The following is a 13,547-nucleotide window of genomic DNA, read 5'->3' as shown; positions in this document are numbered from 1 at the left end:
TACATTTAATTTTAAATCTAACTCTTAATTTTTTTTAATTAATAAAAAATGATATCTACACTTTTTTTTTTGGTCAAACTATTGTACTTAAAGCTATATACCCTCTTTTTTGTAAAAAAGAAAAAAAGAAAAAAGAAGAAGCTTATATTTGATTTTTTGAAAAGAAAAATCTATTTTTAACATTTTATTATTTGTAAATATATAGTAAAAAATTATTTAAAATAGAAACATAATTAAAATAATATTTAATTAATTTGAAACCTAAAAAATTATAAACAAAATAAAAGGGAAAGTGGGGGAGATGATTGTTTCTTTCCTCTTTTTTTAATATGGGATATTGATTTCAATTCTTTCATTTAGGTTTTTCTTTTTTAATTGTTGGGTTTAAGTCACTTTTCTATTTTAAAAAATAATTTATCAAATTTTATATTGTACTATTATAAAAATTCTATTTCTTTTTAAGAAATACTAATATTCCTAAAACTTAAATGATTTAAAAAATAATTAGTTTAATAAAAAAAAACAGACTCAAGGTCTGATATTGATTTGCACTAAATTGAAACAATATGATCGAGTTAGTAATAGTTTTTATAGCAATTTATAATTGAAGAAATTGTATTTTGCTGAAATTGTGAAGGTGAAAATGATATATTTTCTTTATAATTTGATACTTATTTTTATAAATAATTTTAGTGTAAATTTCCCTACATATATTATTTGGCTTTTACTATACGTGGCTTTGGTGATAATTTGATTCGATTATAAAAAATGAATAATATTTTTGTAGGCACACGCGCGTTCATACGTGTATGCACAGCAAAATAAATTAAAATTTAGAATTTCTAAAGCGACTCAGTAAATACACCTCTTGCACGACCCATTCAAATTCTATAAACCGCGGGTTTACTTTATAATATTTTTAATAACAGTCAACAGTCAACCCAAACTTTCACATAAGGAAAAAATAAACGTATTAGTCTTAGCTATATATATAAACTAAAACTCCTCCTCAGCTCTTCAATAAGCACTTCAAAAATAATAGTGTACCATTAAATCACTACCAAAACTCTAAGTCACACTCTCACTGCGTCATAAAGCATAGTTGTTAGCATTAGTTTGAGCAAGAAATCAGTGAAGATGAGCCGAGTAAGTGAAATGGTTTTGGTTCTGGTGATTACTCTACATGTGATCATCAATCTTCATGGCATTGATGGTGGTAGAGTGCTGAGTCTGAATGAAGATGTTAATATATTGATATCGTCACTGATCAGAGGGGGAAACAAGCCTCCGTCGCGTAACCCAACTAAACCTGCGTCGATCAACCAGAAGAACTTCGCAGGCGCACGTGCGAACGACGATCGTCATTCTTATAAAACAGCTGGTCACCCACTAGCCCATACACCTAATCATGGTTCGGTTTTTGCGTAGCTTTCGAAGTTACTATTTTCATCTCTTTGAATTGATTAGCTCAAAAGTAGTAACTGGATATCAACGGGAGCAAACCCATATTGAATTGTAATGTTGCCTAAGTAGAGCGGAATTTTATGAGTATATCTACTCTTATACGACAAAAAAAAGAAAGAAACAAAGAAAAGAAAAGTATAGGTATAGGGTATTATTTTATTTTTTAAGTTCTCTTGTGTAATATGGAAATCAATTTTGAAAGAATCACGTGTTTATTATTATTATTTTTTTTTTCGTATATGAGGATACAATATTTTAAATTTTCTCGAGGACTTTTTGGATGATTTTTCTCTTAATTATGTGGGAGTTAATTTTTTTTTTAAAAAAATTTAGTTAGAAAAATTAATTAAAGAATAAGACATTATTTACAAGAAAAAAGAATACTGAGTCAATATTAAAAAAAGTCCAAATATTATCGTTATATTATTTTATACGAAATGTCCTTTTTTCAATTTGTAACATACAAAGAGCTAATATGTACACTGATTTGGAACTCCCAAAATATTACCAGGACTAATATGTAAATTAAGTTACATATTCTTGATTTGATTTTCATGTGCTATAGCCAATAAATGTTTGGATGTTACAAAATTGTATGGGAGAAGAGTTGTGATATTTTGGCACCTTGTAACCAACGCTGTTATTTGGGGTTATAAATCAGTAACTTGACAATTTCGATTTTGAAACATCTTTTTGATGATTTGAACATTGTAACTCCCCATGTAACTCACAAATTACCCAATTGATTCTATAAACACCCAATTTATCATTGGTAATAGCCAAAAGGTTGGTAATTTAAAAATCAAATGGTGATCCAAAACTCTATAAATACAGACCATTTGGTCACTCATTCATTTTAGCACTTGCCTGGAGAATACAATGCTTGATAATTTCAGAGAATTATTTTCTAAAATTTTCTAAACTTGAGAGTCTTTTAGTGTTAAGATAATAGAGAGAAATAAACTTCTAGACAACAATTTCGATTCTTGTTCAAATCTAGTAATTCTCACTACTATTAACTTAATATTGTGTAAGTGTAAGAATGTTCTTCATATTCTTCTATTGTTCTTAATTTATTCTATGTTATTTGTATTGTTATTGTCTTGAGTTTGTAATCTCATTCTCTTTTACTTCCACATATATCTATTTTATTTGTATTTTTTGCTTTAGAATTGTAACTTTATTCCATCAAATTATCCAATTGTAATTTCTTGCTTAGAGTTGTATCTTGTTTCATATTTTAATTAAAATATATAATATTCTCTAACAATTATAACACAATATTATGTAATATCTACCCTCAGAAAATTACTAAATATCTAATTGTAACCCATTTACCAAAGTTATATATATATATTTATATTTTCAATTATAGATATCAACAATTCCTTATTATCTCCATTTTCCTCAACACCATTCTCAAAGAAAAAAAAATCAACTTGAGAACCTTCACTGTGTTCTAATTATTTTTTCATTCTTTTTTATGGTACGTAGTTTAATTTTGTCCCTAATAATTTTATATTTTTCTAAGTTGCATATATTTACATTATTTTAGCCTACCATGTCAAGTTGATTACACAAACATAGCCTTAACGAAAATTAGAGGAACCTCATTTGTCTCCATACACATTAAAATTCACATAAGACTATGCATAGATTCTATTTACTTCGAATTATACTCACCATTAACCTAAAATTAAACTGAATTTTTTATTTATTCATTTTATGGATCTATTTTATAAAATAATCCCACAAAAGGCAAGTCTATTCCTACAAGACAAAATGTCACAATTTACATTATGTCGCTCATCTAATCTAAATGTTCAACAACTATAAAAGGTAGAAATTTTATACACTCAGACTATAAATTAACATTTAGAAAAATATTTTTAAAAAAGTAAAAAAAAAATGCTACTTTGGATAAATAGTAAGACTACATCATTAACAAAAAACTATTCACATTTTTAATCAATTTAGTCAAGTACAAAACAAGATACTAATTAATTTTCCAATAATCACACTATTTTATTCTCAAACAACATAAGGAAAATATTTAAAAAAAAATTAAATATGTATACATAACTTTTAATTATTATAAACACCACGCAAAGTGCAGTTCTATTTCCAAATTAAAGAATAACAAAGTATTTACAAGACAAAAAATCAATTTCCACTTGGGGCTAACACAAGTGGTTGTGGGAGGGGAGAGGGGAGATGAGAGAAGTGATCAAATTCTCAATGTATATAGTTATAAGGAAATAAAGATCAATTATGTGATATTTATTGCGACTGTACACATGTTTTTCTAATACAAAACCCAAAAATCCCTTGACTATTAATAAATATTATATATATATAAATAATTTATTGCCACAATTAAAAAAAACATTGTGGGCTACAAACACAATGAAGCCAATATCAGAAAATATGCAATAGACGTATACTAAAAAAAACTCCTCCAAATATTTTACATTTGTAATTATTTCTTTTATAAGGATTTTTCTATTTTTCTTTTTTGTTTATTAGGGTGGGTGACTTGAGGCTTGTGATACATTTTTGTAGCACCCTAATTTTTCATAATATTATCAAGAACATAACGTTGAATCATAAACATAAATATTGCTCATTTATTTAAGAAAATCATAATAAGCAGAGTTATCCCGTATCTTTACAAAAATAAAATAAGATTTGTAACAATATAAAATGAGCAACATTAAGATATAAAAATAAAACTTAAAAAGAAAATGCTTTAATAAATAGGCCCTCTAGATCATTCCTGGACTATATGGTCCCTACGAATACATCACTAAGCTTTTAAGTCCCACTCGCCATCAAGCTTTCTATCCTTAATTGGCCGCACAACAACATAATAAGGAGTGAGCTTCTAAACCGAGTAAGGAAAATACAAACAAAAGTCATATAACAAGTAATCATAACAGACATATCATAAATTATACAAAAGTTCATAATACCTTAAAACATAAACATAATCTAGATCTTAACCATAGGTCATAGTTATAGGTCATACTCATAATCATTGGTCATACTAGGTCATAATATGTTATAATAAAAAGACAGGAATAAAAAAAAAGATAAGTGCTCATACATGGGTAGCAATTAAGCCCCGGACATAAGTCTGTCATACAATTTTGGCAACCGAGCCTACCGGACATCAACTTAGGCCTGTCGTACATTTCTTAACATCTTAGGTCCAGCCACACTTATCTTTTTTTTGTACCTGAAATGTTAGGGTCATACATATCACAAACTAGATCATAAACAAAACTACCTAATTTTCCTTACCTTGAGTGTGGAAAAAGAGAGAAAAGAAAAGAAAAGGGATTGCTTTTGCTATAGATAATCGCCCAAAACATTTATATATGATATAAAAATTTAAGATTAGAGACTTATAATAAAACTATACTTATAGAAATTCTAAATCTCATAAAGTCATACCTTCACCCTAGAACCAAATGATGAAATCTCGAGCCTTCACTCTAATGCGCATCTCCAACAACGACACCAAGAGCTTTAATACTTGAGTAGATTTCAGCTATATGTTGTCTTGATAGGGTTTAGTGTTTCGGCTATAAGGTTTATAAGGACAATAGTATTTGAGGCTTAATAGAAAAATAGAAGAAGAAATGAATTCTCGAGCATTATAAAGACTATAGTGCACTACAAGTAAAAATAGTATTCATAACACTTAAAAACTGCTAACCGGAACTATTGATAGCACTTCTGAAAATGCTAACATAGCCCCTGTAATTAAAAGTCCAGTCTTTTCTATAATAGTTTTTGAATGTTATGTTCGGTGTTGTCTTAAACTATTCAGTAACACATTTTTAGATGCTATAATATTGAAATAATAACATTTAGATAGAGTTTTTGGTTATAAATTTGAAGTTTAATCTTGTACTTTTTTCATAACACTTTTCAACTGTTACAGTTGATTATTTTGATAACATTTTTAGTTTGTTATATTATATAAACCATAACGATTTTTTATGCTTATAATATGTTTCTAAATCATAACATATTAAGGTTTTTTATTGTGATAATGGTACTTATAAGTTTTTTTTTAATTAAAAGATTTTCATTATTGTATTTTGATAAAAAAAAAAATCAAAATTAATCATAAAATATAATTCTCAATAGATTGATAAACCATAAGTATTACATTAAACAATAACTAATTCAAACTCTGAATGTGTCTATTTCATGAGATCTTAGTTCTAACTTAAGTTTGAAAGCATAACATAATAAAGTATTATAATCTTAAACATTTTTTACTTCAAAAATGAAAAACAAAAAATTACAAGATACACAAAAGTAAACCATGCATGAAACTTGCTCCATCCTTCAATTCATCATCCTTTGTGCACTTGTCTTTGTTGTGAGTCCATTTGTTGTGCACTTGTCATATACCTGTTTCCCTTTCTTCCACAGGTCCATGTGTAATCCTCTTTGCAATAAAGCCAGTTGTAGTCCACAAAAGGCCTATTGCTGTCAAGCTTATGTTAAGCTCCGTCTTTAGAGCACTGTAAGCTCCAGTCACATCTACACAACTGTAATATTCGAGTGTAATAATGGAATCACACCAGCAATTACTTAAAATGGTAATTCTAGGGCTTTTATAAAATAAAAATAGAACCAAATTGCCTTGTATTAATTAAAAATGCATGAAAGTTGTAATTCTAGGTTTCTATGTTGGAACTAATGAAATTATAAGATTTTATCAGTCAATCCAAGTATAGGTGTCAGTGTGTGCCTATGCATGTGTGTAATCAGTCACTTGATATATTATGTCACTGCACAATATAGTATCTGATAAAACTGGAAGATTAGAACTTATTAAAGTGGCAGCTATAGTCATCCATGTTGCATTAATGAAATTATTAGCTCTTATTAAATATATCTGTATTATACTTTCAAAAGCATCAATCAAGCAATCAAAGAATATGTACTATTATCTGATAGAAGTGTCAAACGTATGCATGAAAAACCATAGACAACCTATGACTTCAATACAGTAATGTGTATAAAAAGGAAGAATCAAAAGGCTAATAAATGCAGACATTACATTCTATGATATCCCTTTGGGTTTGGTTGACAAGTCCTGGAAGTGATCTGAACCTAAAACAACACATATGGATTGATCTAATACATCTAGTGCCATCTAACACTTTCTTAAAGATCATAAATTCACCTAAAATATTATAGATATATATAAAAACATATATCCTACTAAACAAACAGTAAGTTACATGATTTACCTGAGAATTTAAAGAGGAAAGAATACTGAAGTCGCTGTACTGGCCAGACCATTCTCTCAATAACTTTTTCACACCAGTAGAAACCTCCTGTCAAGATAAACTAAAGCTTAATATACTTAAACAATTAAACTCTATAAGAATGCTGCAAGAAAACCCCAAACAAAAATACTAGTTTCTAGTTACCAAATAGAGATTAACAATTTTCAAAAACAAAGGGGAATATAGTGGAGTGTCAAAAATGAACTATTGCCAAAACCTAGCTGATCTTTGTGAAAACTAGGGCTAAACTAGATTTTTAGATAAAAGGGAAAATGATTATATTTATAGATCAGTACAAGGTTGCTATATTTGCCTGGTAGCCAAATTACCTGCTGATGCTGAATTTATTGGTTTTTCAAATTCAGATTCCTTGGTTTTGGCTTTAGTTTGCAATCCTAAAGCTTCCTTCTGAACAGCAGCCTGGCTTGACTTAAACAATAAAAAAGGAGATGAGAAATCATTAAAATTCCAGGGAAAAAAAATATCAAAAGCATGAGCACTTCAATGAGGGGAGGCAAAAAAAACAATACATCATTATTAACAAAGGAATTGCAGTCTTACATTTTTCTTCCATCAAGTATGGCTGAATTTCAAGTGCCATATGACTGCTGCCCTTCTGAAACTCGTTTAATATATCATACAGTGGCATATCGGCAGGAATTCTGAGTATACAACATACAAATCAACACTGGATACTCTGACTGAATGTATTTTCTGAAAAATAAAAAATTAGTAATTGAAGAGTTAAGCAAACCATGGTATTCTCCGGTTGGAAACGGCACTGACTGGAGTCTCTGTTTCAGGTCGTACAGTAAGAAGACTTTTCACCTAACAATAAGCAGAATTGAACAAGTTAAAGAGCAGAGTACAAAGTATGTTGCCCGCTGTTAGTTCCTTTGATAAGTCAAATTTAAAATGCATCTAGTATACAAACATCTTCTAAACATTCACATTCTACTATTCTAGCACCCACCAGAAGCAGTCCAATAACGTTCTTCGGATTCCCAGAATAGACAGGAACTCGACTGTGCCCCCGAGCAAGAAATTTTCCCATAGCCTCCCTGTGTTATTGAATAAAAGGAGGAGAAAAATGAGAAATACAGTAGAAAAATATAATTTTTTTCTGCAACAAACTTCTGCTAAGAAAACAGAAAATAACTGTACGACGAGAAAACACATTGAGCTGTCATGTGATTCAAACATTCCTAACATTTCAATTGCAACATAAGACATGTTTCAATAAAACATGGGTCACGCCATTATGATATGCCAGAGCACTGTATGCGAAAATAAAAATAAAATGTACAAACTATCCTCAGTGAAACTTTGTGTAAAAAGGTGACAGAACTATTGACAAGCCAGCAACTAATTGGGATAGTGTTCCTAAGATGATAGGCTAGGAGCCTAGGACTGATATCACAGCTAAAATATCCTTCTTTTAACACAATCTATCACTACAACAACAACAAAACTTTCTATGTTTTCTTCTTTTATAAAAAAATAGTTTCTAAGGTCGAGTGACTGAATCTTTGAAAATCAGCTAAAAGCAGCATGTAAATAAAAATTGTGAAAACCAGTAAAATCCAATTGACAGAAATAAAGAACAATGAATTCATGACCAAAACTCACCAATCCAACTTTGAATTGACATCTAAGGAAAACATTGATTCAATGGGTGTCATAGCCTCCTCAGCTGTCTGTTTTTTAAGATTTAAAAAAAATTAATAATAGAAAGAAAGTAAGATGCTGATTTTCTAATCATGACACATTATTGCAAGCTTACTATCATATTCAAGTTACAATTTCAGTATGAGTATAAAGAGTGAAATCATTATACATCAAAATGAAACTATAATGACAAGAAAAGTTTCAGAATGCTCTTTAAACCAAAAAGATAAGATGACTGGGGAGTAAAGTAAAAAATCCAAACAACTTTAAAACAGAATATTGAATAAGCGAGCTCAAGAGAGAGAAAGATTTAGCATGAGCACAGAGTTTCAAATAGCTATACTTCAAAATGAAATTACAATTAAAAAAAATAAGTTTTAGCCTCTTTGGTATAGTTCTAAAGACTCAGAGAGAGAGAGAAGTAGAAGAAGTACAATAAACTTTCATATTCACCAGGATTTACGCCCACCTCATATAATAGTTGGATATAATACTATCACTGGCATACATGCAAATATTAAGAAATTAATGTAAGGAATAATGATATTTCTGTTAAGACCTTACCTTCTCAGTTAAATCTAGTGCCCCACTTATAATTGTTGTCTCGTCATGTGTAAGCTCACCACCCTTGCCGGCCTATTATGACAAGATAAGGAAATCAGAACTAATGCCAAGATATATCTGTGGTAGATGATAGCAATAATTCGTATTTTCAACTTGTAAAGCTATTCCTTAAGTTAAAGAGCATATTAATTATCCTCAACAGCTTTACTTTACCTCTTGGCTGTGGATGGAGACAAGGACTTTTAACTGGGCTCGCCTAAATAAAGCTTCATTATGTCCTAATACCCAATCCAAAATCTGCATTGTGTATATCTCAAGTCAAAAAATAGATATAAATCCCTTATAATCTGATATCATTAAGAATCCATCGTATTGCAACCAGATTCCACAGTTTTGCTTCACATTTATGATTTATTTTTAACCACTGAAAAAATACTTAAATTCAATGACTAAAACACCAGTTTAAAATAGTATAGATTAGAGGGTTGATAAATGCAAATTCCAAGTTCACATTTAAATGTTTAAACATCAACTTTCCATTGGATATTGTACCTTTCCAATTGGGTATGAAATTGGGTAGCAAATTATCATCAAAACCCGAACAAGCCAAACAAAGTTGGAACCTACTGCAAGTCCATATCTAGTGCATATAGCTTGTGGGATAACCTGATTTAGAAAAACGAATATCAAGTTTCTATCATAATAAGCCAACAAAAATATTGACACTTTATTGTTAAACCAAGCATGAAAGTTAATGGAACAAAAATAAAATACCTCTCCAAAAAATAGAACAAAAATCACAGAGAGAATTATAGCCACATACTGATTGAACATTTTATCCAAGTAAATTGGAAGGGCCTGCAAATTTGTGAATCACCATATCAAAACATCAATCTGGATTGTGAATACTCGATAAATATATAATCTATGCATAAAATTACATCAAATTCCAAATGCCAATCGAAAAAATTATTCCAACACAAGCATATATATATATATTGATTCTGTAAAGTTTCCACCTTAACCTTTTGTCATTAGGTGACATAAAACTAAGTATATATTTCAAAATATCCGCTGATAAGGCATTGTATATGAAAAATTCTGAGATTAGACAAACTCACATTGATTGAATAAGCAGTTCCCAATGCAAAACTGATGAATAGGGCCCAAAATAATGGTCATGACCCAACAATCCATCCAAGGCCAAAACTCTGAAAAATAAAGTGATAGGTAGTCAGAATATTATAGGCTGCAAATACACAATACATTAATACAGAAAGCGAATTCCCATAACAGAACAGAAAAGGATGCGACAATCATGACACCAGTTTGAATTGAATATTCCCCTGACGCCAACAGAAGATATGGCTTGTTAACCTGTGATGAAATACGCCATAGATATCTAGAGTTAGACAATCCTTGATGTATCCCATGTAACCATGTAGAATTGTAGATAGTCTCTCTAGAAGAAAAAAAATATATTAAGGCAAAGAACTAGGAACTGGTGTAGTGACCTTATGGTCAAATGTAAGAATAAAATATATGCATTTTCTTCATTCAAAATTAAGAGAATGTAAGACAGTAAGAGCTAAGAGCTACCTTGTCTATATCAATATCATACAACTGATAAAAATGGAAATAAAATTCATTTAGATTTTTTTTAGAGTTGAAATCAGCAAGTTTTTATATTACTTCAAAAAAAAAAGTCAACAAATTAACAATCAATCAGATATGGAGATAAGGGGAAACTAACAAATTAACTACTTTCCCATACTTATATTTCAAACAAAAATCAATAACGAGAAAGAACTGTTCAACAAACAACAATCAATCTAAAAGTCTTGACCTTTTTATGAAGAATATAGTTTTGGTTGTTCCAAGTCAGGAACCAAATAATGCATGACAAATAAATTTTCCATGGTAATTATTAACATATTTTTTATGATTTGTGAAATCTGTTGAATATGTTTTCAGTCATGAAGTGGGATTTTTCTGATAAAGTATGTGGAGATTCTCCCCTACCAAGGTGGATGGAACCTGAATATTTTTTAAGGAAGCAGAAGTTGAATGCAAAAGAAATGGCTGAAGCCCTTAAGAGAGCTAAAGGTTTTAAATCTAAAGATCCCTTTTTCATGATTTGCATGCGACCATCGTTTGTTGGAACTAAGCTTAATATGGTAATTAATTATATGCTTCCTACAAGTTCAATTGAAATATACTCACATAAAAAATGTTTTTCATATTGACTTTATTCTTTTTAATCTTTTGCCAAGTTTATACCATCTGTCTTTGCAAAACATTACCTCCTCAGTACTAGTAAGCATCAAGATGTGATCCTTAAGGTTCAGGATGGAAGGATCTGGTCTGTGAAATACTATTTCAGATCGCATGGCGGGTCTCCAAAAACCAGATTTTAGGGTGGTTGGAAGGCATTTGCTGAAGACAATAATGTGAAATTAGGTGATGTTTGTGCCTTTGTTTTGAGAAAGAGTACGGGGATAATGTTGTTTGAAGTCGTTATTTTTTGTGAAAATGGAGTAGCAAATTCCCCTATGTTACCAGGTAAACATGAGCTCTACTTATTCTATAATAATATTATTGTTGTCCTGATATCATTCCCTAAATAACTTTTCTTTATGAGGCTGTAGAACTTAATGTCATGACAAAAGAAAGCTGATCAAGTAAAGTAGAATCTTGTAGCACCATGAAGGAGCAAGCTCTTGAAAGAGCAAGTTGTTCTCAAACTAAAAGGCCATCCTTCACAGTCACTATGCGTGCAGTGTATACAACTGGCCGTTGTAATTTTGTAAGTTTTCTAGTTTATACATGTTAAATTATCAGTTTCTTTTTACTCATAAACTTGGCATCTATTTCCATAGCATATATTTTCTGTCTTCCTTGATGATCAGATTCGTTTAATAATTTCTGTGTTCTTGTTTTTCATTTGGTCAGTGCTTGCCATACAAGTCTGTGGAGAAGTACATTAGTAAGAAAGAATGTGAGGTAAGGCTTTGGGTTTCGGATGGTAGATCTTGGTTTGTCCAATTAAGGGTGAGGCAAAGAAATGTGTTACCCAGAGCTGAATTTTTAAGCCATGGATGGAAAGCATTCGCACTGGACAATAGTCTGCGAGCGGGTGATATTTGCACATTTGAACTTACTAACAATGGCAATGAAATTTCATTTAAAGTTTCCATTGTTAAGATAGCTGATGATGCATGTAACAAGCAAGGTGAGAAATGCTCTTAACTAATATAATTGAATGCAATAGTTATGGTTATAGTATTGACTTACTTACAAGTGTTGTTTTCAGTTGCAAATAAGAGAAGAACAACTACACCATCCAAGCGAAAGAGAAATCCTTGTGTGAAAGTTGAATCTTCTTTTAATTATGATAAAGCCAACATGATTCCACAGAACCTGATTGCAAAGATAGAACAAGAGAAAATTAAAGTTGAACCTTCAGGTATGCTATGAGACTATGATTCAAGAATAATGTTCAACATTCTTAAGCAAAGTCAGCTTACATTTTGTTTATAAATTAAATGCAGACAACTTTATGAAGCTGATATCTGAAGCAAATACTGGTAATCAAGGTACTTGTAAGAGGCCTTCATCTTTTGGACTTAGCAGTGCTTCTGAAGCAGCCAGCCAATTCTTCTCGAAAAATCCTTACTTCCAAGTGATTTTGAGATCAAATCACGTGCTTGGATGTGTACTGGTTTGCCCAAACGTTTCTTCTACTGTTATATATTTCATTGATAAATGCATACTAATTTGTATCAAAATTGTTTTTGAGTACTTGAAATGAAAGTTAAATATCAATGCTTTTTTGTGCAGCATATTCCATGTACTTTTGGAGTGCATTATTTTGAGGAAAAGACACAAACTGTGATGCTTTGGGTTGGTGAGAAATATTGGTATGTGAAGTTATTGGCTTATAAATCAGATTATAAATTTTCTGCTGGGTGGGTTGCATTTGCAAAAGGGAACTCTCTTCAGCCAAGAGATGTATGCATCTTTGAGCTGATTAAGAGAAATCAATCTGAGATGAAAGTTTATATATTTAGACAAAGTGGTTTGGCTCAAGAGTAGTAACTGTTGTAATTATGCAAATCTATGAATGAGTAGTTTCAATTTTATGCCTTCCCCTATTTCTCAAATATGATCCTTATTAATTTTTACTGCTTTTTGATTCGAACTATCATTTATTTGCTTGCCTTTCCTTTTCCCATAACAAGCTCAAATACATTACTAAATACAGTAAAATTCACATCAGCCAACAATATGTATTATCAAATACAGCAGCCACAAGGAAGATAATGACATTCTACCTAAAGCAATGTCAAGTTAAGAAATTCAATCAATCTTTTATTCTCCTAAAAGAAATACCGTTGAAAAGGGACTGAGAGAGAGACCTAACAAAACCTTGAAAAGGAATGCTTGAAACAGATATGGCTATAGTAATATCAGATATGCCTGAAGCAAATTCAGTCAAGAAAAGACAAAACTCCCACCATCAGAACTCGGGACCAA

General features: G+C 30.4%; 1 protein-coding gene and 1 pseudogene across 1 annotated transcript; one reads left to right on the top strand and one right to left on the bottom strand.

Annotated features, from left to right (window-relative positions):
* Nucleotides 1–5,751: 5,751 nt before the first annotated feature.
* Nucleotides 5,752–10,407, bottom strand: LOC133779668 (DUF21 domain-containing protein At4g14240-like; annotated as a pseudogene).
* A 580-nt stretch (nucleotides 10,408–10,987) lies between these two features.
* Nucleotides 10,988–13,106, top strand: LOC133779667 (B3 domain-containing transcription factor VRN1-like). Its single transcript, XM_062219600.1, has 6 exons — nucleotides 10,988–11,188; nucleotides 11,285–11,353; nucleotides 11,964–12,243; nucleotides 12,325–12,477; nucleotides 12,563–12,732; nucleotides 12,852–13,106. The coding sequence occupies exons 1-6, from the start codon at nucleotides 10,988–10,990 to the stop codon at nucleotides 13,104–13,106; spliced, it is 1,128 nt and encodes a 375-aa protein (XP_062075584.1).
* Nucleotides 13,107–13,547: the final 441 nt, after the last annotated feature.

This window comes from Humulus lupulus, chromosome 5, assembly GCF_963169125.1.
Source record: "Humulus lupulus chromosome 5, drHumLupu1.1, whole genome shotgun sequence".
Taxonomy (NCBI): domain Eukaryota; kingdom Viridiplantae; phylum Streptophyta; class Magnoliopsida; order Rosales; family Cannabaceae; genus Humulus; species Humulus lupulus.
The sequence above is the reverse complement of the archived record's forward strand: the minus strand, read 5'-3'. Positions and strand labels throughout refer to the sequence as shown.